At 45.3% G+C, this 27,866-nt stretch overlaps 2 protein-coding genes across 2 annotated transcripts in view; both read right to left on the bottom strand.

Moving 5' to 3' along the window:
• CD247 (CD247 molecule) overlaps positions 1-27,626 on the bottom strand; it is a 77,397-nt gene extending 49,771 nt beyond the window's left edge. Inside the window, exon 1 of the mRNA XM_059935572.1 lies at positions 27,526-27,626. Coding sequence (XP_059791555.1) covers positions 27,526-27,583 — 58 coding nt within the window. The 5' untranslated portion in view covers positions 27,584-27,626. The remainder of the gene's footprint in view (positions 1-27,525) is intronic.
• Positions 6,824-7,555, bottom strand: LOC132352666 (V-type proton ATPase subunit e 1-like). The gene is made up of 2 exons (XM_059903327.1): positions 7,414-7,555; positions 6,824-7,059 (listed from the first exon to the last, which is right to left on the bottom strand). Exons 1-2 carry the CDS (start codon positions 7,553-7,555, stop codon positions 6,950-6,952), a joined length of 252 nt encoding a protein of 83 aa, XP_059759310.1. The 3' UTR covers positions 6,824-6,949.
• Positions 27,627-27,866: the final 240 nt, after the last annotated feature.

The raw sequence follows: 27,866 nt of genomic DNA on the forward strand, positions 1-27,866 counted from the left end.
TGAAAGCAGAGTCTAGAAGAGATATTTGTACACCCATGATCATAACAGCATTATTCACACTAGCCAAAAAGTGGAAGCAACCCAAGTATTTACCAACAGATGAATGGATAAACAAAATGTGATATATACATACAATGGAACAGTACTCAGTCTCTAAAAGGAAGGAAATTCTGACACATGTTACAACATGGGTGACTCTTGAGGACATTATTCTAAGTAAAATATGCCAGATACACTAGGAGCAATACGGTATGATTCCACTTATATGAGGTACCTAGAGCAGTCAAATTCATACAGACACAGAGTAGAATGGTGGTGGCCTGGAGCTGGGGGGAGGGGAGCAGGGAGAGTTATTGTTTAATGTGTATAGAGTTTCAGTTTTGCAAGATGAAAAGACTTCTGTGGATAGATGGATGGTGGTAGCTGCACAGTGATACAAATATACTCAATACCACTAAGTGTCTACATAAAATGGTTAAGGGGGTAAGTTTTATGAGTATTTTACCACAATAAGAAATGGCAGGGGGGTGCGGAATTTAGAAGCACATACTGTTAAAATTGTCTTAGGTGTTAAGACTGTCACATTCCACGTCTGTGAGGGAGGAGGAGAGAAAGAAGAGGTGAGCAGCCTGCTTGTCCACAGAAAGGCTTAACCCTCATAGCGCTGAGGAAAGCAGGAGACCTTGCCTCTATCACCCCATCCATTATTCTCCCGTGCACTGTCACTTACTTTTCTGAGTCCAACATGTTCCACTGCTTTCAGAGATAAAGGTAGGCAACAGCTTGTAAAATTTAGAAGCTGATATGTATGAAGAAAAAAAAAAAAACAAAAGAAAAAACCACCAAGAAAACAACAGGCTGGTGAGCTCTGTGAAGCCTCTTACTAGCACAGAGGGGAATTTCCCTCTCCCTTCACGTAGGCTGTCGTCTCCAGCTTCAAATCATCGGCAACATCCCTGGCCAGGGTTAGCCCCAGGTGGGGGACACCACATCCCCCCAAAACCTCTTCTTGAACTGACAGTTCATCTTGCCCCAAGTGGGATGTGAGAAACCACTCAAATCCATCTCAAAGGGACCCCGCGGTGGGTGGGTGTGAGGGAAGGAGGCTGAGCCAGCTGTCTTGTCCAGGGACATCCAGCGTGGTGTCAGCTTGGAGGAGCAGGTCCCACAGTGACAGAAGGCTTCGTTCCCCGGATGCCATGAGGTCTACTGGGGGCAGAGAGGAAGGCGATGGGGAATGGCAGGTGGGGGGAAGGGGTTGGGTATTTTTTTGGATTCCATACATATTCCACTTCTGGGCAGGTGAAAATGATTCCACTGCCACCCTCAAACCTTTCCTGCCTCCCCTCCCCCCATTTTCTTAATTTTTCTTCTCTTTTCTTTCCATCTTCCCCTTTCCTTCTCCAGCTTTCCCCTTTCTGCTTCACAGAGTAAGCATCAAGAGACAGCTGTTACGACATAGAGATCAGACTTGTGGTTGCCAAGGGGGAGGGGGGAGGGAGAGGGATGGACTGGGAATTTGGGGTTGGTAGATACAAACTACGTATTACATTTAGAATAGATAAGCAACAAAGTCCTACTGTCTAGCACAGGGAACAACATCCAATCTCCTGGGATAAACCATAATGGAAAAGAATATTTAAAAAAGAATGTCTGGGGCTTCCCCGGTGGCGCAGTGGTTGAGAATCTGCCTGCCAATGCAGGGGACACGGGTTCGAGCCCTAGTCTGGGAAGATCCCACATGCCGCGGAGCAACTAGGCCCGTGAGCCACAACTACTGAGCCTGCGCGTCTGGAGCCTGTGCTCCGCAACAAGAGAGGCCGCAATAGTGAGAGGCCCGCGCACCGCGATGAAGAGTGGCCCCCACTTGCTGCAACTAGAGAAAGCCCTCGCACAGAAACGAAGACCCAACACAGCCAAAAATAAATATAAATAAATAAATAAATAAATTTAAAAAAAAAGAATGTCTATATGTGTAACACTGAGTCCCTTTGCTGTACAGCAGAGATTGGCACAGCATTGTAAATCAACTATACTTCAATAAAAAACAAAAAAGCTGCAAAAAAAAAAAAGAGAGACAGATGTTACTTAGTTGAGCTCTTTCTCACTGTCGCCCCTGGGTCAAGGGCTAACACGCATTACGTCTTTGGATCCTCACAACAGCCATGTGAGATAGGTGTTATTGCACCCATTTTACAGATAGAGGTGCTGAGGCTTTGAGAAGTTAAGTTAAATGCCCAAGGTCACACAGTTAGAATATGGCAGAGCAGGATTCGAACGCTGATGGTCTGCCTTCAGAGCCAAGACTCGTCACTCTGTTGCTGTATTTTTTGCAAATTCTCTTCCATTCTCTCATTCCTCTTCCACATCTTCCGCCTTCCCTTCCTTTTCCTAACGAAGTATGTCTGATGATAATGGTGTCAGTGGGGAATGGAGAAGTCTGACTGATAAGGAGAGGAAGAGAAACCCTTCTTGGTCTTGACCACCATAGTTACAAATGGCCATCAGCTCTGCCCTTTGGAGAGCAGGCCAGGAGGGGTGTGATGTGTACCCTGTCACACGTGAGATCTCCAACAGATGGAGATAGGCCTGGAGTTTAGGAAGCTTCACGAGGAAGGTGGGTGATGCAAAGTTTGGGCCCATGAATGCACCAGAGGCAGGCTCCAGGAAGCAGGGACACTGAGGGGAGGGGAGACATAGCAAGTCTACCGCCGGGAATTTATTCCAAGGAACTAACCCCAAATATGGATATAGATATATGCACAGGAATGCCCACAGCAGCACTGTTCATAATGCATCAAAATGTGAAGCCATTTAAATGTCCAACAATAGGCAGTGGTGGCATAAATTATGGCACTCTATGGGCACTAAAATTGATATAGAGAAATACTTAACAAGAAGGAAAGATGGCTATGATTTATTGTTCAGTGAAAAAAAGTTACAAAACTAAATGCACATATTCAAACCTCGAAGGATAGTCACCAACATACTAATGAGTCTTGGTAGCAAAATTTTTTAAAATGATTTTTGTCTTCTCCTTGTTCTTTTCTATATTTACTAAGTTTTCCACAATAAGTATGCTTTGACCTTGTAATCATTAAAATATTAAAAATGTTGTGTTTTAAAGTGTGTGTGTTGGGCTTCTCTGTTGGCCCGGTGGTTAAGAATCTGCCTGCCAATGCAGGGGACACAGGTTCGATCCCTGGTCTGGGAAGATCCCATATACCAGGGAGCAAAGCCCATACACCACAGCTACTGAGCCTGCACTCTAGAGCCCGCGAGCCACAACTATTGAGCCCGTGTGCCGCAACAAGAGAAGCCACTGCAACGTGCACTGCAACGAAGAGTAGCCCACGCTCACCACAACTAGAGAAAGCCCGTGTGCAGCAACGAAGACCCAACGCAGCCAAAAATAAAATAAATAAAAGTGTGTGTGTTGTAGGTTCTAAAAGCAGGTAATAAAATCCACCCAGTTTTAAATAGGATGCAGTAGAATTGCTGACTTCCAAGTCATCTTTTGCTTATTTCTCATTTTCTTTAGTATTCTAGGACAGGAGAACGTTTCTTGGTGGTGAATTACTACTTTTAGGGGCAGCATCAAGTAAATAAGGACACAAAGATTGTAAATATTGCTGGTATTTGATTTGGAAACAGTACTGATCTCCTTGGATACCTATTATCCTAGAATTTAGAGTTAAAATAAGACACAGGGATGGGGGAAGGAGCACTGGGCTGGGAGTCCATCCTGGGCTGAAGATCTAGAACCACAAACTGTCAATTGGAACAAACCTGGAACTCCCTATAGAAGGGGCACCGAACCCCATCCATGACCTGAATTGCACCTCCAGCACCTTTCTGGCTCAACCACCAGCTTCATGATTCTGCTACCTCCTTTCTTGGGGCCAGTGAACTAAAGGGATTAGGACAAAGGAGATCTCCTAGCTTCTTTACCAAGCATAAATTCCATGATGCAGAGGGGAAGAGAGATGGTACTAAAAAAGTCTCCTTTATCGTTTTACCCAGGGCTGTCCTGACCAAATAGTCTATTGAGGGTCTGGTCCTTTCTCCTTGGTGCCTAGTATAGACCCTGTTGCAGATGTGTGATGGGTGCTAGCAGCTTGGCCTTGGGATCCTGCCCGTGGCAGCTCTCTGCCACCCTTCCTGTCCCTCAGCCTCTCCTCCAGCCCTGGCCAGGGCAGCGACTTCTGTGCTGCTCAGGTCAAGAGCTGCCTTCCCATCTGCCCATCTGTTCACATTTCTATCCCTCTGTGGCTTAGTGACTTTGGTTGTTTTTCACACCCCAGAACAGATCAGCTGCTAAAACCAACAATGCTTTGACATATTTCTACATGAATCCACACCTTTCCGACCATTTGTTCTGGAACACTCAGGTCCCTTAAGAGTCAGAGGAACAGGGACATTGGAGAGAGAACAGGTGGAGAGGGCCTTGAGGGAGCTAGAGATGGGCACATGCTTCAGAGATCATCAGAAAACACTTGAGATTAGCCCAGACAGACCTGGCCACTGGCAGACACTCCATTTGACGTTTCTAACTTTATCTGTTCAGGCATTCATTCTTTTTTTATTTATAGTAATAGAAAACATTTATTACAGTGCTACTATGTGCCTAGCTCCATCTGAGCCCTTTATACACATTATCTTTAATTCCCAAATTCTTTAAGGTAGGTAGAGTTATTTTGATTTTATAAAGGAGCAGACAGTTTCAGAGAGGTACAGTCACTTGCCCAGGGTCCCCTAGCTAGGTAGTGATAAAGCCAGAATTTCGATTTAGGTCTGGTTGCCTCATAAATCTATGCACTTTCCACTTCCTGCTGAAACTGACCTCCCTCAGTCCCACAATCTGGATGGAAATGCAAATGGAAGACGGAAGGAGGCACTTGCCAACTGTGGATACCCAATGTCAAGTGGCTGCTTTCCACGATTTATAGCTGTTGCCCTTGGGAAGAGCTGTCAAAAAGCCGTTCTCACAGGGCAGCCCTGTGGGGGAAAGTGAATAGCAATGGATCTATTGCTAGCCTCCTGTGCTGGTCAACTTAATGACCAAAATGAAGTCAGACTAGATTGTCCATCAGGGCCTAACCCATCAATGAGTGTTTAACCCACAAAAATGATGACTTTAATCCACCGGTTCTCAACCAGGGGCAGATTTTGCCCCCTAGGATTTTGGCAACATCTGAAGACATTTTGGGTTATCACAACTTGGAGGTGCTATGGGCATCTAGTGGCTGGAGGGCAGGGATTCTGCTAAATGTACTACAATGCACAGGACTGCCTCCCACAGCAAAGAATTACCCAGCCCCATATGCCACAGTGCAGAGGTTGAAAAGCCCTGCTCCGAGCACTCAATCAAAAGGTATTTGACACACCTGGAGACCAAATATCAAAAACAGTAGCTATTTTGTTCCTGCAAAATTGTCGCTAGGGTTAAACTGTACAAGAATTAGTGGTGACCAAGGTGTCCACACCCTGTTAGGCTAGTCATTTGGCATTGTACATTTTTTCCAGTTTGCCTTCTTCGAGAGTGGGCCATGGAATTTACTTAGCCCTTCTTTGGGTTAAAATCAGGAATGGAAAATTTGACCTCTAAGAGGAAAATAAATAGAAAATGAAAATAAGTGTAATAATGGAAGCTCATGTGCAAATTTTAGTTGAGTGTATTCTTTTCTATAAGAAAAGAATTGCCTTGTCTATGTGCAGATTTTCTGTAGCCTTAAAGGAAAAATAAATAAATAAAAGAGTGTCGCAGGCAGTTTCCACTCAAAAAAAAAAAAAAAAAAAAAAAGTGCCACCGCTCCAGGCCACAGATATACCTACAACCTGTCCACACGTAACTTTCTGGGAGAAGAGCTTGGATTTGGACCCAGAAGAATGGAATTCAATTTCCAGCTCTACCAATAACTAATCTTGAGCAAATCACTTATATTTTTTAAGCTTTAGCTTCTCCACCAATAAAAGGGGGCTAACCTATACATTTCAAAGGGATGTGAATTTTTCATGAAGTAATTTACATTAAAGCACTTGGCAAAACTATAAAGTGTGATCGAACCACTCACAAGATGACGATCACACACAGAGGGCTTCTCCTCCATGGGGCATGTGGGTTTTCTTTATTAGATTTTTCCACATTATCACCGCCTATGTAAGTTTCTCCTGGGTGATATTCTATTTCTTATGCTGCACTGGAGAAATACTCATTATATCATGAAAGGGAAACAGAATTCAACTTATTTTACTCATGTCCCAAAGGAGATTACTGCCTCTGAGAAGACAATACATTCGTTACAATGAGAAGGCTTGGGATGATTAGGCAGATGATGTTTATGATGTAGCTTTCCATTTCCCGGATGATGAGATCTTGACAATACCCAATTCTTTTTTTTCTTTTTTTTTTTTTTTCCTCCATAGAAAGCAGAAAAATAATTTATTCCAAAAGAGGGCAGAAATAAGAAATTCATCCTGGAAATATACTTTGGTATAGTTCTGGTGGGACAGATTTTCCCTCTGAACATGTTCTCCTACTGACTGCCCCACTGGAGTCTTATTGTCATGTAACAGTTTTTAAACACGTCGCTGATTCTCATATTGTAAGCAGGCAGGAGCCATCTTCAGATCCACAGTTCCCAAGGAGAGAGTAATGTCATTTCTCAGAAGAACAGCATTTTCTATCTCGGAAGAGTACATAAACATTTTATAGAGGCAGCACAGTTTAGATTCAATAGGCACATCATTCATCAAAGTGTAAAAAAGGTGACAGGAAAAAATACTGCTTTGTAGAATAAATATTCAAATGTTGTGTGAATGTTTAAGGCAGCTGACGGCCAAAGCGGGCGACTCAAGGAAGGTGGTCTGGGTATGGAGGTGATTTTGCATCTAGAGGAGTTTTCTTTGTGACCTCAATGACTGAGCACTGGAGAGCAGGTCTTCTTCCTCAAGGCCAGTGATGCTTGATGTACCAGATGATTTCATTTTTCAACTGTGGTCCAAAGAGAGGGTTGAGTTGGGCCAGAACTGCAATCAGCCAAAAGAGATAGCAGCGGGCTTCCCTGGTGGAGCAGTGGTTAAGAATCTGCCTGCCAGTGCAGGGGACACGGGTTCGATCCCTGGTCCTGGAAGATCCCACGTGCCGCAGAGCAACTAAGTCCATGCACCACGACTACTGAGCCTGCGCTCTAGAGTCTGTGAGCCACGACTACTGAAGCTCGTGTGCCAGAACTACTGAAGCCCGTGCGCCTAGAGCCTGTGCTCCGCAACAAGAGAAGCCACAGCAATGAGAAGCCCGTGCACCGCAACAAAGAGTAGCCCCTGCTCGCCGCAACTAGAGAAAGCCCACGCGCAGCAACGAAGACCCAACACAGCCATAAATAAATTAATTAATTAGTTAAAAAAGATAGCAGCAAACTGAACAGGTCATCAACATGGTGATGATAACTTCCCGGTTGGGACCCTTAGGGATGAACCAGGGCACCAGGAAGCCGACGAAGCCCCAGAAAACACTCATCACGACGAGAGGCACGGTGAGGCCGGTATATGCCATGGTTGCGGCGGGAGGTGCCAGCCCCTGCCCCGCCGCCTCACTTTGGTCCCACCGGAAGTCCCAGTGCTTTCTTGTCCTGCAATAATTCTTACCACATTGAGCCAGACTCTTACTGCTCTATAATTCTCATCTGTTTTTGTCTTTATTTAACTTAACAGGATGCTGGATTTTTACTTTCAAAATCAACACAATTTCAAGGGTTAAAAAAGGTTGAAAATAGAATATGCCATCCTTTTATTATAACCTGAACTTAAGATTAGAGAGGTGGCCTGTACACGTACGTATGTTATTAATTAACTTTTATCTGATGATCTCGAAGCATGGGTAGCAATTCTAACACACATGATTTCTCATAATTGCCCCCCACCCCTTGCCTGTAAAGGCTTGTTATGCAGGGCAGAATTATTATGAGGACAATTAAGCTGTGTGTTGTGATGTGCTGTGAGTTCCTGAGAATAGAAACTCCTGTGACTAAACTCTCCATGAACAGAGCGAATCAGAGAATAATAACAAGTGCATTTATCACTCAGGCCAGCCGAATCACATTGGGGTTTCCATTTCACTTTAGTGAGAGAGCTATCGACCTTGAAGATACTCCCCCAGCAAATGTAGGCCATTTTTTGTTTTAAGCTCACACCTGTGCTATCTGCTCACCGAAGCCAACCACCCACTCCAGCTGTGCAGCTGCCTAGGGAGGGCACCTCAGGTGTCTCCCTGGTACTATGGGCTGGGATCAGGCAGAGATGGGCAGACACTTACTGACAGGGCCTCCTTTCAGACGCAGAGCTGGAAAACTAGGCATACGAAGTAGTGGAGGTGGATTTGGACCCAAGCTTCTGACTTCTGATCCCATTGTTCTTAACCAGGGGTGGCAAAATATGGCCTACGACCCAAATCTGGGCAGCTGCCTGCTTGTAAACAAAGCTTTTTGGAACATCGCCATGCTTACAGGTTTGCATATCATCCATGGCTGCTTTGTGTTACTCCAGCAGAGTTGAGTAGTTGTGAAAGAGACCTGTGGCCCATAAGCCTAAAATGTTTACCATATGGTCCTTTGGAGAAAAAGTTTGCTGAGCTCTGCTTAACCACTGGGTTTCATTCGAGAGAGTCCAATGGTAAATACTTGAGGCATAAAAAGAACACAAACAATGTCAGGGCCCTTGCCTCCAGAATCTTTCACTTGGAAGAGCAATGTGTAACTACATACATAAAAAGTTAATTAATAATACAAGAGTTGAATGATGATGTGAATCAGCAATCAACGACAGCCCAGGGCGCTAACCTTACGAGCTGGTGTATATCAGCTGTTCATGTGCTGCACACCAAGCCCAACACTTTTCATGCATTAAAGACTTTGTTCCTCACTAAACCCCTCTGAGGTAGGTATCATTACCCACATAAAACAGATGAAGAGTCCCAGATCCAGAAAGCCTTTATTTTCCTCAAGGACACACAACTGGAAAGTACCGAAAGAAGACTCTGAACCCAGTAAGTGTGACTCCAGAACCCATGCTCTTCACCATTGATTGAGAGGGGCAGACGGTGAAAGCCTGAGGAGTTCAGTGAAGGGAGGGATTATTGCGAGCTGGGTGGGCTGCAAAGGCTTCAAAGCAGAGATGGGGTCTGAGCAACGCCAAGAAGGATAGAGGAGAGTCTGAGAAACCATCCTCCGCATCTGAGGGAAGACCACGCCGCACATTAGTCATGACCAGCTAGCCCTGGGGAAGGGACTTGGCCAGAGGACAGGTCTTTCCTAGGATTAACCACTCCTGGACCCATTCAGAACATCCAGTAAGTGTTTACCAGCAGCCCTCGATCAATTGCATCCAACCCGTTACCACACGTCAGTGGGTGGGCCCTGAGCAACTGCAAATGGTCCTGGCAGGAGGTACGGGCTGCAGGTGGCTTGGTGGTTGTCCCTGTGCCCCAAGGAGACAGCCTGGGGCAGGTCGGTCTTAAAGCCTATGGGGAGACATATAGTCAGAAGCACCCTAATCGCCCAGAGAGAGATTCAGACCTGGTCTCAGCATCCCACACCAGAGCCCCCTCCTCTGATGGCACCTCTTCCTGCAGTCGTATTCATGGTGGAGCTCAGCACAGAGAACCCTGGGAATGGCAGGCATCAAACCTAGGCAGCACCACTTACTAACGACAAGTCCTGAGACTAGTCTCTTAGAGCTTCTGTTTTCTCACCCATAAAATGCAGTACTGATGCCGAGTACCTCATGGGGTTGTCATAAGACTGAATGGGCCATGTGATGGGACCCTATGTGGAAACACCGGGTGCACGCAGGCAAGCGATAAACATCGTTAGAGATGGAAGTTAAAGGTAAATGGAAAGTTGGCAAGAAGGGAAAGAATCTGAAATAAATGAAGACGGTTCTGCTTCAGGATGTGGTTCCTTTCTCCTGAATCAGCTGAGCAAGAAGGACTCCTTGTTGACGATGTGAACCTCACAGAGTGGCCTTCTCTCACAAAGGAGGGGGCCGTTTTCCAGCAGTAGAATAAAAGCTGTGCTGCTTCTAGTCAACACTGTCCTCTCACAACCTCCCACACCCACAGCCCAGAGCTCCCTGAGGCGCTGGGCGCTAGCAAGAAGAGAAAAGGAATCCTAGAAATTACTTTCTTTGCCATGAATATCCTTTTAATACATCTTCTTGTCCCTTTCCTGCCTCCTAATTCTCTCTCTCTCTCACACACACACACACAATCTTCTTGCAACAGCAGAGAAAATCAAGGTCATCCCTAGTCCTGGTCTACATACCTGTGTTTGTAAACAAGCATGTCTCACTAGAATCAAAATTTATTCTTAACTAAAACACACTCACAAGGCCTTTCCTTGCAGTCAGGGCCCTCATCCAGTTTCTCAAATGCTCATGGACTGCAGAAAGCTACAGAGCAATGGCCAATTCCTGGTGACTCTTGCCAAGAAGAACATGTTTGAAGCATTTCTTGACTCAGAACTGAACTGGAACCACCCTGCCTCACAGCCGGGGCCCCCGGCAGCTGTGACCTGGAAACACAAATTCGTCTGTTCTTCCTTCACCAGCCAAGGAGACCACACAGAAGGCAGGAGGTGCCAGCCACAGCTGCCACCCTAGCCCTTCCTCCTGTCAGGATCCCTCTGCCATCCAGACCACTGCTATGTGGAGTCGAGATGGAGCTTGGGAAAGGAGGGTCTGGAGCAGGTAGAAGAACTGTCTCAAAATCCAGAACAAGCCCTGCCTCTTGAATTACCATTCAGATTCATTTCGAGATTGCAGAATGTGCTGGCGATGTTTTTCTAAAGGGCAACCCCGGTGCTCCTGAGATGGGAAGCACCCTCCCCTCTGACATGTTTATTCCATCTTCCGGAGGGAGGGAGGGGACCAAGTTGGCCCAGCAACCCCACAGTCTGCATCTACACCGGTCAGTTCCGCAGGAGCTTGACAGTCAACCGGGCTGGAAACGAACACCTATGCCTTGAGCTAGAAGTGTCCTTCCCTTAGAGATACCTAATGGCAAAGACCCCGGTGCATTTAACATGTCTCTTTCCCTTCCTCATTGAGCCACATTATGGTGAATGACAATCGGTGTTCAAAACAAATAAATCGAGCCATCATAGAAACAACTCTTCCAGATAGTCTTAGGAGAGGTTGAGAAGTATCTTCTTGTATTTAGGTAAGAAATTAAAATGATGACTCAAATCATAATTTCAGCAAGGGACTTGTTACATGGTACTTGGGAAGTTTCACAATCTCTCTGTACCCCTGAGGTACTGTTTTCAAAAGGGTGTCTTAGTTTGGGTTCTTCCAGAAGCAGACCCTGAGACAAAGATTGGAATACAGGTACTTTATTTGGGAGATGTTCCCAGGAAGCATTGGTAGGTGTTATGGATTGAATTGTGCGCTGCAAAAGATTGTTGAAGTCCTAACCCCCCTCCCACTACCCAGTACCTGTGAATGTGATCTTATTTGGAAATAACGTGTTGGCAGATGCTCAAGTTAAGATGAGGTCACTGGAGTGGGCTCTAATCCAATAGGACTGTGTCCTTATAAAAAGGGGATGTTTGGACACAAAGACAGACTGGGCCATGTGGAGATGGAGACAGAGATCAGGGTGATGCATCTACAAGCCAAAGAGTGCCAAAAATTGCCAGGAAACAGCCAGAAGCTAGGGGAGAGGCATGGAACAGATTCTCTCTCAGAAGGAACCAACCCCGCTAACACACTGATTTTGGACTTCTACCCTCCAGAACTGTGAGAGAATCAATATCTGCTTTTTAAGCCAACCAGTTTGCAGTACTTGGTTACAGCAGCCCTAGGAAATGGATATTGTAAATACGTGCGGGAGTCTGGCAGGAACAGGAAGGAACTCAATAAAGGGAGCCTTATTGGCTAGTTACCCCTGTTAACAACGGGGCTTCATCATGCTGGCAAATTCAAGGAAACAGCACGGAACAGGGAGTGCAGAGTTACCACACGTGACGGCACAGCCTTTTGGGTTAGAATTCAGTCACTGGCTGAGGGCTGCCCCAGCAGGGCATTAATTCTCCTGTACTGGCAGCCTGTAGGTGCCCAGAGTGGAGCGGACTCCAGGGCCAGAGCTAGGCCTCGGGCCACGAGGTGCAGATGGTGACAGCTGGAAGGCAGGCCAGGTGCTGAGGGGGAGGCCAACGTGGTATGAACAGGCACCGCCCGCTACAAAGGACGTGCTAAACTTTCCTCTGCTTTTGGGAGTTTCTGTTGCAGAATTTAATACATAGGTTATGTAAGAAGAGTAAAGTATCATTGGCCCCTCTTTTCATTGGAACAATCCTGCCAATCAGTGCCCCCAAATGTCCCCCCAATCCTTTGCCTGTCCTGATTGCCATGGAGGTGTGAGTAGGACACGAGAGCTGCTCAAAAGGGACGGAGCTTCTAAGCCCTTACCTGGGCATTTGCACTCATGCTGCTGCCATGCCTTTGATATATACTTCCCTTTCCTGGGGTGTCTTCCTCTCCTCTGCTTTGCATTAAGTCCTATACATTCAAATCCTTTGACCCCAAAGTGCATCCCTTTACTCCTCCAGCCTAGCTTTCTGATAGCCCTCACATTTTGAACCACTCAGTACAGTCCTCCATTGAGCTTTTCTCGATCTGTATTCTGTAGGCCATTTAATAGGGGTTCCCTGAAAAAATAAATGCCAAATGGGGTCAAATCAATTAGCACAGCACTGCATGCTATATCTCCCTCTCCTCCTCCTGGAGATGTGTAAGGCACGTTTGCAGAGAGAAGGTTCTGACAAGTCCTGCAGTGAAACAACAACAAACAAAACCTTCCTTAAGTTTGCTCAGACTAGCGTTTCCAATACTTCTGTCCCCTCTTTCTCTGGTACAGCATTCCTATCTTGCAGAACACAGTTTGGGAAACAATCCCTTTGTTATAAACTTCAGTACAAGGCCTTTAGGAGTCAGCTCCTTTAGATGAGGAAGGTTGGCTCATGTGAGCAGCTGGTCCCAGGGAGGCAAGTCAATACTGGGCCTGGAGTGGGTGTGGGCTACGTGTCTCAGTCCCAAGGGCCATGAGTGGAAGGTGCCCCCAGGCTCTCATCCCAGAACCATCCTGAGGGTGGGGAATGAGTTTCCAGGGATGGGCAGGGGACTACTAAGAGCCCTAGCTGGTGTTTCCTGATTTCCTGAGGTAAGACATCCTGTTCCTAACACCAGATCCAACTTTTCCAACTTTTTTGTGGCAAACAAACCTCAACTCCTCCCTCTAAGTCTATGACAAATGTAGGCTCTTATCCCGCACCCAGAGGGTATATGGTTCACAGTGGGGGCCAAGTTGACGGGGGTCAAAGTCCACCTCTGCTAGCTTTGTACCCCTGGGCCTCAGCTCCCCACCTGCATAATGAGGACACCAATAAAAGTCCCACAGGATTAGCTGACCTAATGCATGTAAACAACACAGAAAACAAGATCCTCTCAACGAGTGTTAACTGTTACTGCAGCTCATATCACTTTACCAGACTATCTGGATACATCTATCAGCCCTCGAAACTGTGAGTTCTCCAAGCGCAGCAACTGGGATTTATCACGGTGCAGCACCTGACGTGTAATAGTGCTTCCTCAGAAAATACATTTAGGAGGAATTAAGGCACGGCTATGCTCTGCATTTTATTTCTACCTCTGATAATATTTCCGACAAGGAAATGTATCGTTAAAACATACCCTCTTCACTCATAGAAAGATTACCTGATTTTTCTCTCATTGGTTTTAGTCTTCTCTCTCCAGCTAGATTAACCTAAGAGATGCCCTGTCATGACTACAGGTGAGTTTGGCTGCCAGGGCATTGGATCAGTGGGTCACTGTCTTTGTGGTCACCATGGTCCCGGGGCAGTCACAGCAGAGATGTTTAAGATGCCGTTGAGTTATCTGCACAAAGAGGTAATTTATCTGTCTCTCTTAGTCATGAATGGGGTGCCAGGCAGAGAGGTGAGACACCCAGGTAGAGCCGCATCACAGAAAGCTCTTAAAAGGAAATTCTTCCAAGTCCAAGGGGTCAATCCTGCTCACCCCAGGGAGGTTGTCCCTTGGTGAACAACTGACAGGAAAATCTGGGCACATCCCTCCTTAAGAAAATTAAATGTGTCTGTCTATGCTATGATAATCCAACAAGTGAAAATTCACACTCATGAAAATAGCTAAATTAGAAAACGAACCCTTGCATTACTAAACGATTCAATAACACTCTCCTAAGTATATTTTAAGTGTTGTTATAATATTCTCTTCCACAAAACTTTCCAAGGGCCTCATCTAGCAGGGGAAGGTCCCCTTGTATGTGGCTGATATTTTCTTTTTTAAAAAGCAGCTTTGTTGAGGTATAATTTACATACATAAGGCATTTTCTGAACCTATATGTACTAATAATATATGGAATTTGGGTCACTTGTTCATTCATTAAACTTTTATTTTATACCAATAAAAAAGCACTCTGGCTCTATGTGTGTGTGTGTATGTGTGTGTGTATTTAGCTTTCTTTTTGCCTGTCCACTGTCTGCCTGTCTCCTGACAGGATTCTGGGAGGAGTGCTGACTTTATCTTCTCCCAGAGGCTGCAGGAGAGTAGGTCTTGCGAAGCAAGGCCCTCAGACAGCCTGCTGTCTTGTAGGTGGGCAGGTCAGGGCCTGTGACATTAATGGGCAAAGAACTTAAAAACAATGGGAACTTGATCAAATGAGGCTCCGCAGCAGTATCAACTGTCCCCATCCGGGGTTTCCTCACGGTAGGGATGACCCAGTGCTTTTTTGCGCCTCCTGAAATAGTTGAAGGCTGTCCCCCTGCTCAGGGAAGTGGCCAGTCTGCCACCGTCAGGGCCTCATGGCTAGGATGAACTAACGTGGTCCAGCCAGCCGCAGCCCTCTTGCAGTTGCCATTCCAATGTGAGGCCTCGTTGCACACACCTGAGACCCAAGTGCCCAGCTCAGGAAACACCACTCCTTTACAACAGGGCAGCCTGGTGGCCCAGAGGAACGATAGCTGGGGCGAGAATCAAAAATCCTGGGTTCAAGAGCTGACTCTGCTACATGACATTTGGCTGATTTATTGATCTCTTGGACCACCATTTCTTCCCTGGTAAAATCCAGAAGTAGAACTTGAAGGTATCTATCCTCTCCAGCTCATATATTCCGTGATTCTGTCATACCAGAGCAAGGTCACAGAAAACCTTTGGGTCACAGAAAATCTTTCCCGAGAGGCTCCGTCTACTGTTCTTGTCACTGAAAGTACAACTCACTGACAGCATCCCCCATGCCCACCTCAGCTAATCACGATATTATCACAGGCCCCTTCTGATCACGAAGTAGTTACACTACATGAGAGGTGCATTCCTGATGATTCTGCAAAATTCAAGTTAATTTCTCACAGGAATAAATACAAAATCGGAGTCACAGTATTGTAAATAGTGCACATAAATTGAGACCTTATTAAGTTTTTGTATTGCATTATTTTGAATTTGCATAATTCAAAATCCCATTAAATGTGATTTGTGTATTCCCTTGGAAAGGATTTTTTAAAAACCTTCGGGAAAAAGGAATGAAGGTGATGGGAGAGAAAGATAACGTCATAGGGTCAAACTTGGAGGAAGACCATGGGTTTGAAGGAACTCTACGCGGAAAGCATCCAGGACGATAGAGAGGACTCCCTAGAGAGGACCCAGTGGCACAACACCTGCTTCCCTGGGTGATCACTCTGCACTGAATCTGAGATGATTAGCCAATTTTGAGGTTAGATTTCTTTCTTTTTTAAGTTGCAATTACTCCAGGCTTGAATGCTGCTGCAAAATATTCACCCCCCAAATTTTAAAATCCCGTAGCAGCCAAATCCTCTGTTAATCCCTTGGCACGGAGGAGCCATTCTGTGCTCTTCAAAATGGCTGACGGGAATTTTCTGAGGAAGCTATGGCCTGAAACCAAACCAGCAATTAGATCGGCTCTGAGTCTGAGGCTTTATGTTTAGAGCCACAGCTAGAAACAAACAGATGTGTTTTTTTTCCAAACTAAAGAAATCAAGAAATTGTCATGAAGATCAAAAACTGCTCTCCAAACCTTCCCTTTCACATCCTCCCCACTGGCCATTTTGGGTTGCAAGAGTTTGTGATCATAACTTTATTCACAATCCGTTTTTGGTTTCCAAGTACCTCCCTCTCCAAGATGAAATTACAAAGCTTTGAAAATTAGAGGCACCCTTCCCCTCACCCCGGAGCGCTATTCCTGACGAGATACTCTGTTGAAATGGAAGGAATTTGCTTTATAGCAGCCTCCCTTGTGGAATTATGGATGGGAACATTTAACAATACAGCATTTGCAATGGGCAGGTGAGAGCTGGCCAAGTTTTTAAAGGGGATTTCACAGGCCAGGTCAGCAGGGAGATGGATGGGTGAGCTGCGGTGGATACAATTATTTGACTTTCTGAGCTGTTCTTTTGAAGCCTCTACACTTAATAGAAAGAAAAAGAATAAGCCTCTTTGCCAACCTTTTGTAGCTCAATCTTTATTGTTCCCACCGAAATCCAAAGAAAACAGACAAGATTCATTTTGTCCAGAAAGCATTTGTGTATTTTATATAGGTCTGGGTTTTGAAGCATTGATAGTGAAGTGGGAGAAAAGACAAAGATTTCTCTCTAATCTGAAGAAATCAAAGGGGGAAATTTCTGAAGCTCTCTAGCCTAGCTCAAAATAGTCTTGGTTGTATCTCCTGATATACGCCTCCTTTGCTACTAAACTCAGCATGGAAATTAGCATAGGCTCACAAAATGATGAAAATTAGACCACACCATAAAGAAGCAAGCCTGTAGGGAAATTAAGACTTTTTCATAAAACCTGAGAACATGACCTACAGAACTAGGGAAGCTTTCTTTTACCTGTGGGCTCTCAATCACTCAACATCCATCTCCAAGACACGGGCCTCGTCAATGGACTGGTTGGGCCAAGCATCTACAGAATTGTTTGTTTTCCTTGGGGCACAAGAGAAGTGCTTGGTAAATATTTGCTCATTGATAAGTCAAGTGGTTTACCAGATGATTTGTTTTATTTTGTTTTTAAGTTAAAAATTCCTTAATTTTTATTCCTGGTTACCAATATCACAATTTATAAGACAAGATACTGATGTAAGGAAATGAAAAAGACAAATCTACAAGACGTAAAAGACCTCAGGAATGTACATCTAATTGACACAACATTGCAGTAACCAATAGCTACACTTTTTTGCAAACTGTGGCTATGACAGCCCTGAACAAGAAGTTTTCCTGTTCAAGCTGCAATAACTTTTCTGACTACGGATCCTTGTTCCTTCTGTAGCACATTTTTACAGTTCCTCTAATGCATTTGGGACGACTGCCTCACAGCAACCTGCAGCTTTCCTGACGACTCCTCACTCTCTCCTGCTAAGAACTTCAACCCTTTTCTGCTGAGTTTTTAGAAACTTCTGATACCATATCCACCCCTCCACTACCAGATTCATAACCACCAACACAGGGACTGCTCAAGCTTCTTCCACCAAAACTGCCCCCCTTCATGGGCCCATAATTTGATTACTGTTGTTCACTATAATTTCCAAAATCATTGTAGTATCCTCCACTACCATAGTTACCACCGCCAAAATGTCCTCCTTCATTATAATCGTCATATCCTCTGCCACTGCTAGCATTTCTACCACCTTGGTTTGCATATCCTGGTCCACCACCACGTTAGCTTCCTCTAAGGCTATAACCAGGACCATCACAATAGTTGCCACCATCACCTCCAGATCCACTATAACCACCGTCATCCCGCTGCCACCACATCCACAACCACAGGCTCCCCTTCAACCAACGTGTCCTGCATGACCCATAAAGTTGCCATATCTACCTCCACCTCTCTGCAATCCCACAGACTGCATTTCTTGCTTAGAAAAGGTCTTTTTCACTTCACAGTTATGCCCATTGAAAGTATGGTGTTTCTGAACAACAGTTTTATCAACTGTATCATGATCACCAAAAATCACAAAAGCAGATTTTTATCTTTTTTCCACTCTGCCTGTCTTCCATAACGTCTATGATTTCAGTCTTGCTATACTTTTCAAAGTAGTCTTTCAAATTATATTCTTCTGTGTCTTCTTTAATGCCACCAAGAACAATTTTCTTCACTGTTAGATGGACTCTACAGAAGCCTCTCTAGAAAGAGCTCTCTTTGGCTTCACCACATACACATCAGCCTTGTGTGGTCAGGCACACATTGCCGCATCCACCTCGTGTGACTACAAGAGTAAGTCACAAAACCAAAGGCCCTGGGATGTTTGGTTTGGGGGTCTCTCATCACCACACAGTCTGTGAGTGTGCCCCACTTCTCAAAATGTTCAACACTCAGACCACCAATGAACAGTTTTCTCAGTTGCTCTGGTTCCTTTGGATCATGGCCATGGTGCAAAGATATGTATAATTCTAAGTACTTTAGCAAGAATGGCAGATCAAGAAGTATTTTAAAGCAGCAAACTTTTTTTTTTAAATTCATATTTTCAACTGGCTGTTGCAAAGAAAAGACAGGACACAGAATTAAATTCTCGTCGCCTTAGAAAGGTCTGTAAGGCCTAAAAATGCACCATTTGCACCATTTTCTGCCAGGCACCTCCTCCCTTTTCCTTCCAATTCCACGCTCTCTTTCCCAATGGAGGAGCAAGGCGGCCCTTGCGGGCAAATGTGCCATTCAGATGGTTTGAATAACCAGATATTAAAAATAGCTATCAGTCTGGCGATACCAACTCTCGACAGCCAAAATAGGGCACCACAAGCCACCTTATTGAATTGTTTATCTATTCTGAGGGCAGGAAGAAAGAAAAGCATCAAATGTATTTTGACTCTTTTAGTCAAAACTCAGAGGATGGCCACTGTGGGAGGAACTGGTGAGAATTTGGGGAGCTGGTGACATTTTCTGCTGACGGGTACGTGTTCCTGAAACTCTGTGTGCTGGGCCTCCACTCTGAGAAGGGCTCACCGTAGGGAACTATTTGTGTTGGGTTTTTAACCTTGAGTTATGAGAACAACAATTTTCCACCTTCCTTTGTCACCTCAACGCTGGTAACAATGCCAACAGTGGGTCTGGGAGATCCCCAGGTATCTGGACTTCGTTATAAGGGGAAGACAGGGTTTCCACAGTTCGGGGTGGGAGTAGGGTAGGCATTCTAAGTAGAGGGAACTGGGAGGAAGACGGAAAGAAAGAAAGACAGCAGGCTTACTTGGGAGATGGCAGAGTTCTGAGGGCAGTTGGGAGACCTGAGACGTCTCTGCATCTATGAAGAAGCTGCTCCCACCTCTCCATGATCCTAGAGATTCTAGCTTGGACAGAAGTTTTCTTGACTCCCTTCTGCACAGAATGCCTGGAATGGGCTCAGTGACATCTCAGCCCTGCCATTCTCCTGCCTAGCTCGCCAGTTCTAAGCTCAAGCAATGTTTGCCCTTCCTTCTACAGAGCTGTCCTGCTGCCACCAATCTCCTCTTACATGCACACATTATACACAGAAAGCCACTCACTGGTGCACACAGAAAGACTTACCTGCAGACGCAAGACACGTCCATCTGCATACAGACAGGCGCACACACAATGCCCCCACACGCTGGGACACACTGGAACACGTGCACAAACACGCAGCCTCACACACACCTTCACATGCACACTGGGGCACAGACATCTGTACCCCCAGCAGAGCACACAGGTAAACACACACCAGCACATGTGCGTGCCACACCCGCGCCGAGCTATAACCCGCAGGACGGGGCCTGGACACAGGCTGGTCCCACGCTGCAGCCCCCGTTCAGCGGCCTTCTCCCGGGAGCAAGCTGCTCTGGCCAGTCTGCCTCCCACAGCCGCAAATTGAAAGCCACCCGCCCCACCCCCAGGCTGTCTCTTCTACTCTGCCTGTAATACCTGATCACTCCAAGTCTCCACTGCCACTCCCAGCCTGCATGAGGAAAAGGCAGTCCTAACTCAGGGCCGACATTCACATGATGGCTTCGAGCCAGTACAACATCTCATGCTGGGGACCTGGTGAAATGAAGGAACACACAGCTGACTTTCTAGTATCTACAGCGACAGAGAGAAGTGGTGACTTGTTTAATCCTAAATAGTGGTGTTGGTTTGTGTTCTGAGCCATCTTCCCCAACTCCAGGGTTTGGCAAAGGCAATGCACCTATAACCCAGCAGCCCTGAAAATAGCTGGAGAACCTCTCAGAGACTTCTCCTTTCCCAGCCCTCCTCCCAGTCAGCTTGGGGAGTGGCCCCACTAAGAGCCACCGATATTCACAATCTGGCAATTTAATGCTTCTGCTCTGAGCATCAGATTTCTTATCTTGGTTTGCTTTGCTCCAGTCAACAGCAAAAGGGTTTGCACTCCCTGAGCTCAGCCCAGGCAGATGCAAGTGGACTCAAGGCTAAAATCTGACATAAGAAGTTAAGAACTGAGGGCTTCCCTGGTGGCGCAGTGGTTAAGAATCCGCCTGCCAATGCAGGGGACACGGGTTCGAGCCCTGGTCCGGGAAGATCCCACACGCCGTGAAGCAACTAAGCCCGTATGTCACAACTACTGAGCCTGTGCTCTAGAGCCCGTGAGCCACAACTACTGAGCCCGTGTGCCACAACTACTGAAGCCCGCACACCTAGAGCCTGTGCTCCACAACAAGAGAACACAACGAAGAGTAGCCCCTGCTCACCACAACTAGAGAAAGCCCGCGTGCAGCAACGAAGACCCAACACAGCCAAAAATAAATAAATAAATAAATAAAATTTAGAAAAAGAAATTAAGAATTGATTATAGATATTTGTCATTTAAAGGTAATTCTCCCAGTCCTTGAGGATTTATATAAAAAAACAAATCTCAACCCAGCATCTGTGTGTAATAGTGTGCTATTCTTTTAGAAAACCTCACCCCACAAAACCTTACACACTGCATGAAGATACATTCTTACCAAACAGATTTGTTAATGGCTACTGTTTAAGATCAAGTCTTCTCAAATACGATTTAATTTACACTTTGATTTACACATTTGAGTTCCACCTATGCATAACGTGGTCGGCGGGAGAGAGGACAGGGGGGCGGTACCTGCACACACAGAAAGGGGTGTGTGCAAAGTGAGGCCGGTCCCTCTCAAGAAAAGCTCCAAAATAGGTATATTTATTAACAGCAAAACAGAAAATATGGATTTTACCAGTTGGGGAGAACATGATATCAGAACTATAATAATAGGCCAGAGAAAAATGCAATTCTATATTAACAACCAAATTAACTTCACACTCAGCAGAAAAACGTATATTTAAATGAGAATATTCAGCATCAAAACAATTATTTCTTCAGAAATTGAGAGGAAAATCATAATACGTGCTTACTAAGGGGAATACCTTCAAAAATCTGCTTCAGAATTCAGTCATCTGATGTATAATACTGCAAATTGACAGCAGGTCTGGTAGACAGGCTGCATGGAACATTCGAGAGCACAGACCTCGAACAAGGGATCAGAGAAACCGTGTTTGGAGCCTGGTTCTACTCTTAGGCGAGTCACCAAACCTCTGAACCCCATTTTCTTTGTTTATAAAAAGAGAATCTTAAAATCAATACTTTTTCTGCTACTTGCCATTGGATGGTTATGAATGAAGGCGCTGGAAAGCATTTTGTAAGTATAAAGGGACGACTGCACTAACGGAACAGTGGTCTGGACCAGCGAGGATCCTGCCTGTCCTTGTTTGAATGCTTTCTATTTATTTTTTTCCCCTTGGGCCTGCAGATTAGTTGCTGAGTAGCACAAATCATAACAGGCAAGCAAAGCGGACGGTGGAAGCTCCTAACATTTCCACCACTGCAGTTTGGCTGCTTCAGACCTCACTTTGCTTTCTCTTCAAGTCATTGCTCACCAACAAAGTCCTTGTGTGGCCATAAATCTGCATCCGACGCACAAGCATAAGGCACAAGGCAGAAAATGCTGGAATCTGTCCTTGGATTTTTCACAGCAGAGGCTCCCACTGGAGAGTTAAAATTATTGTGATAAGGGGGAAGTCCGGAATTTTTTTTTAAAGTTTTAAGTTTATTGTTTATTTGGAGCTTCAGGGAAGAATGAAGTTTAGGTTCCTAATTCTAGGAGCCAATACCAGTGGGGTGGGAGGCTAGGTGACTTAAACGTTCTTAAAAACTTGGTAATTACAAGACCATACGCAATTCATTTCACAGATGCGAAAACTAAAGAGATTCCTGCCCAAGTTTACTGCAATTTAGTGACAAGGGAAGACAAAGAAAGCATGTTAGTACCAGGGTTTCCACTTTCTTCCACTGGGAAAATGATATCCTTTATTTTGTAGGTTGGGAAACTGAGGAACACATGATAATGACTACTGCTTTTCGAGCACCTCTTGTGTGTAGGCACTTCCGAGCAGTATCTCCACTCCACGGTGCTCTGCGTGAGGTAGACATGGTTACCGCCATCTCACAGAGGAAGAACGGGGCTCCGAAGGTAGGCAATTGGCCACAGATCAGGACTTGGATCCAGATCTTTCTGGTTCCACGGTCTCCTCTCTCCCTCCACCCTATCGCCTGCTCCAGAAAAGGCAAGAAACACTTGCAGATGGTCAGAGAGCTAGGGAAAAAACTCTCTTTCCTTGACAGAAAAACTGTTTAGACTTCAACAGAAGTCTAAAGTACCCTGTGAAACGTTCCTTTACTTTAACCTATTCCTTTAATTGTCAGCCCTGGAGAAATTAGCCCAAGGAAGTAATTCAAAAGAAAATTTAAAAGCTACAGATGTAAAGATTTTCTTGCAGCATTAGCTATAATAACAAAAATTAGAGACAGCCCAAATGTCCAACAATAATAAAATAGTAAAGAAAATAGGATGCATAAACTATGGACATTTACATAGCGATTAAAAACAATCATGAAGGCTAAGTATCAAAAAAGATGCTCAGAATAAAATATTAAGGAAAAAAAGCACTTGAAATTGTTTTTGTAATAACAACTATATAAAGATATTTAAACACTTATAAAAATACTGGAATGGAATATTTTTTAAATGTATAACTTCCTCTGATTTTATGATATTTTTGGTAAAATACCTCAAATTAAGAGAGAGAAAAAAAAATGATAGCTAGTTGGGATATTTACTCAGTAACTTAGACCAATTTGGACTATAATGATTAGATATCCTGCTTTTTTTTTTTTCTTTCTATATTTTGAAGCAGTTGGGCAATTGAATAATGCGATTTATGCTATAATCCACAAACTCTTATTTTTCTCCTTGGTGCCTTTCATTAGTTTATTAATTCATTAGTTAATCTCCAACGGTCGTAGCCTTCTTTATTTTCTGCTTTTCCCTAGTGTTAAAGCCAAGTCAGAAAAATGAGCATCTTTCTTTGTCTAGTTTGCAAGATATAGTGTTAGTTGAATCATATGAAATTATCATTTTTGTAGGTCCCAAATAAATGAATATAGGAAATTTCATACGGTCCAACCAGAAAATTTTAACAACGGTAGGATTTTGTCTGAAACTGTCCTTGTAAATCATTTTGAATCTGTCTGTTTACTCAAACTGCCCTGCCCCCTCCACCAGCTTAGTTTCTGTGTTTTTTAAAAGTAGTTTGTTTAATGCTAAGTTCTCTAGAAGAAAGGTCCCAATAATGCCACTCCAATATACGACCCCCCTCCATAAACCATTAAAGTGAATTTAATCACATGGAAAGGTCTAGATTTCCTTCATTCACCCACCTTTCAATTCACTCAACAAATATTTACTGCGCGTGATCTCTGCTCCAGGCACCATGCTAAGTGCTGGGACACATCCCTGAGCAAGACTGAAGCGTCTTTTCCCTCAGAAAACATAGACTGTGTTTGAGGCTGGAAGGAATGGCTATGTATGTGCAGTGACTAAACTGACTGTTTTGTTTCAATTAACAGATCAAATGACTAGTTTGATTATTTTTTAACCAAATGGACTTTATGTTTGCTCAGACTGATTAAATCTACCGTCACTTTAATGTTGATAAGAACTAGCCCTGGCCCAAGCAGAGAAGAAATTTATTTTGAACTATCGTTGCTATTTATTTAATCAGTTAGCTGACCCATAGGTAAATAAGGTTCAGGAGAAAAAGGATTACAGAGTGTGTGTTTGGACAACTCTAAAGCAAGACAGTTCCCTAACGGTGCCTGAATCCTTCAAAATAAAACAAGACACAGTGCCCAGGGATTCTTGAAAGTAAAAGCGTATATCCAGTAAAAAATTAAATCTAATTTTTTAAAGACAAAGGCAAAAATAAAAAGAATTTTAAAATAAATTCAGCAGTGGTCATTCACCTAAACAAGAGTTTCCCAGCACCGTTTCTGGGGGATGTTTTGCAGCAGCAGATGTGTAAACAGGCCAGCAAATCTGAGAACCACCAAGGTAGAAAATGAAGTAGATCATCTGGATGAGCAGAGCCAGATGACCAGAGGTCAAAATAAACCATTGGTGAAAATGCCATCGATGAAAAACTTTTCCTGGCATCACGCAAAAGCTTCCCTCAAGCCCAGCTCCAAGCAGTTTAAGCGAAGGTCTGGTTTCGAGGAGTGTTCATTTAAATACCCTGGTCACTGTGCATCCACACCAGACATTTGGCTGCAAATTCTGGATGGCCACCTTGACCAGTGATGACCAGGGCGACTGTGTTCTCATTTGCTCCCCCTAACTACTTATATGCATTGTGAGTCATGTTTTCACTTTGGGGGAATATCGCTTACAGAATAAGTGTCTCAGAAAAATAGACATGGTAGCTGTAATGCTCATCCTGTGGCCCAGCAAGGTTTTGATGCTTGTTCACAATTGGGCCCACCACTGGGAGGGACCACCGCTATGTTCCTGAGCTGTTACAGGTATGCTCAGAAACCAAAAGAAGGACGAGCTGCATTTCAACAGATGGAGAAAATGCCCAGTGCTGCTTTACAACACAATCAAGAGCAAATTAAGACTCCTAACCATGGGTTTCCATTTCCTGTCCCTGGATAATGAGAACAAGAAAACAGGCCAGGATGTAATAATAGTAAGAATTAATACAACTTTCACGTATTGACTGTTTAGGACATATCGGGCACGTAACATTTACTTCTCATTTTCACAGCTCTGCAATGAAGGTTATTCTTACTTTAGAGGTGAGAAAACGGAGGCCCAGAGAGGTTAAGTAACTTGCCTAAGGTTGCACAGCTGGGAAATTGGCAGCACTGTGACTGGCCTGACTCTTCCCACCACACCTAGGAGCATGCATTTCCTGAGACTTTGTGTCAAAGCTGCATTTCCTTACAAATGACCTCTGTGAGGCAGGGAGTTAGAGGCACTGAGCAGTTGAGGGCTCTGCAGGCAGAAGTCTGCCCATGCCATTAGACACGCCATCTTAATCTCTTCCAGCCTCGGCTGACCGTCTTGGCAGACTCACCCAGGGAGACCTCCTCAGGTAGACAGACTGGGTCGTTATTTGCCGTGATCTTAATGATCTGGGCATTTGCAAGAAAATGCAAATGGAAACGTCTTAGCAACAAGAAGATGCTTTAAAAGGGTTCAGGGATGAGTAGCTTAACTGAGCAAGAAAAGAGGGAAGACCTCAACTCGAATTCCGTCAGTCAGCGGCCTTTCCTCCAAAGGAAATCATAGAGTGTGTCTTCTCAGCCAACACGGGTGCCATTTGTGGCCCTCGGTGTTAAAGGCCTCTCTAAGCCTCCCCAGCCTTCCCTCAACAGGGCTAGGACACTTTGGAAAACTTTTATCCAGGAACCTTACCTAAAAATAGCTGAAATTTCAATCTCCACACCAGCAAAGCAAGTGCCATTGAAAGATGAATCTAAGGCTTTTCTTTCTGTCCACACCTTGTGGAAATGCGGCATGGCCCCCATCTTGTCTTCTGGGTGGGGTTTTGTTTACCACTCCTGGCAGCCACCAGCACCCAAGCAGCTTTTATTTTCTCTTCTAATTCCATTGCCCCAGCCTTGGCCCCAAGACCCAACACCAATAGACCCTTGAGGAAACTTCACATGGTAGAATTATCTACCAAGTGCCGTCCCCCAAAACTGAAGCCCAGGGTCTGAATCTACCGCTGTCAGCGGTTCCCTCTGAAGTCATGGAATTCACAGGCCATTTTGGCGTCTTGGGTCCTCTTGTGCCCTGCACACGAGGATGGGCTGCTCTGGGCTTGCCCTGGTGTTCTTACCTATGGCACCGCGTGACTCATACCCAAGACGGCTTTTCTGAGAAGAGAGCTGTGATCTTACAGAAAACCCCGCGATTACTTAGTCCTCGAAACCCCCGAGGTGCTAGGCGGCAGCTGTGCCATGTTCCCTGGCAGGAACAAAAGCGCCAATGGCCTTTCCTGCCCTCCCACCCTTGTCGCCAAACTCCCTCCCACACCGAGGTGGGCTGTAAAGTGGAGGAAGGACATTGGTTTGTGACCACTCTCCTGGCTTCTTTAGATTCAAATACAGCTTGTCCCATGTTTTGTAAAAAATGCCAGGACGCCAATGCCCAGAGGCAGCCCATTTTGTCTTCTTTTCACTTCTTCTTATTATCTGAGCTAGAAAACACGGTAAGGGTAAAAGGATTCAGGCAAAGCCGGATTCTAAGGACTGGAATGAAGTGAGGTGTAGGCTCTGTTGCTGGTTGGTTGTTCCCCGTGGTGACCGCTTAACAAGTCACATCCTCTCATCTGTCCCCTACGTTCCGTCAGCATCTCTGGCTTTTTGGCCTCAGACAGAGAGCTGCCTGAAGCAAGAGGCGGTGGGTTAGTCACTGAGCCTGGATGGGTGTGTCATCAGGCAGCCCTTGGCTGTGGGGTACAGAGGCAGCCAAGTCAGAGCTAAGCCTAGACACAGACCCTGAAGAAGGCCACTTCCCTCCTTCATTAACCCAGTCAGCCCCTGGCCCATCAGGGTGTTTCAGGTCAGCCAGGGCCACAGCCATGACCCTCTCTAACCAACAACAAATGCAATGTTCTTTGTTGGAGAAGGAAGAAGGAAAGGGGCTGAGTGACGGAGCCAGCAAGGGTGTGAAAGAAGAATACATAAAGACTAGAAAAGTGTCTCGGCACGAAACATGGCCTGGCTGACATTTTCTGGTCCCTCCCGGCTTCTGTTAAATACCCCCTCTCCTCTTGTCCACACGGGGCCTGCCTCAGTTTCTCCTCATCCTTTCCCCACCACAGACTTTTCTCTCTCCTTTTATCACTGGAAAAATCCATACTTTGCACAGGTGTGTTTTCAAGCAGCTGGCTCTGAGCTGATGCCCAGCTTGGCCTTAATGAGGCAGATGCCTGCATCAAGCTGGACCCCTCCCCACTCAGCTGCTCATTGATTTGGGGAGGGCAGGATTTAAAGGAGACACTGGCGCCTCACCAGCCCTCTGCTATCTCCCTCCACCCCCGACACACGTGCACAAAGGGTTCCGAAAAGTTCCTTGCCATCGATACATCCGATACATCCGACCTTACCTGTAATTGGGAAGTGTGCCTGCAGGGTGGCCACTGTAACAAGCGCCATCCGCTTCATCTTGTCCTTCCCCAGGATGGTGCCTGGGGGCAGAGGCCGAGGCAGCCGTGACTGGACGAAGAAGAGAAAAGCAGTCTCTTCGGCTGCAGCCTCCTCAGGAAGTGGAGGACGATGGGGCCTTTGAGAAGGCACCTGCCAGCAGGGCCAGGAAACTCACACTCCTCCTTTCGGTTCACAGGCAGGAAGCTCTGGAGGTTTGAGGGTTTGGGGGGGGGGGCGTGTATGTGCACACACGTAGGTGTGTGTGTGTCTGTCTGAATTTTTGCTTTTTTTCTCATTTAAC

Source organism: Balaenoptera ricei, chromosome 1, assembly GCF_028023285.1.
Source record: "Balaenoptera ricei isolate mBalRic1 chromosome 1, mBalRic1.hap2, whole genome shotgun sequence".
Classification (NCBI taxonomy): domain Eukaryota; kingdom Metazoa; phylum Chordata; class Mammalia; order Artiodactyla; family Balaenopteridae; genus Balaenoptera; species Balaenoptera ricei.

What these genes read in the sequence shown, in the direction of transcription:
- LOC132352666 (XM_059903327.1), bottom strand. Translation starts at nt 7,555, where the DNA reads ATGGCATATACCGGCCTCACCGTGCCTCTCGTCGTGATGAGTGTTTTC. An exon ending in GATGACCTGTTCAGTTTGCT is followed by an intron (nt 7,060 to 7,413) that starts GCTATCTTTTTT and finishes CCACCAGGGAAG; the next exon opens with CCCGCTGCTATCTCTTTTGG.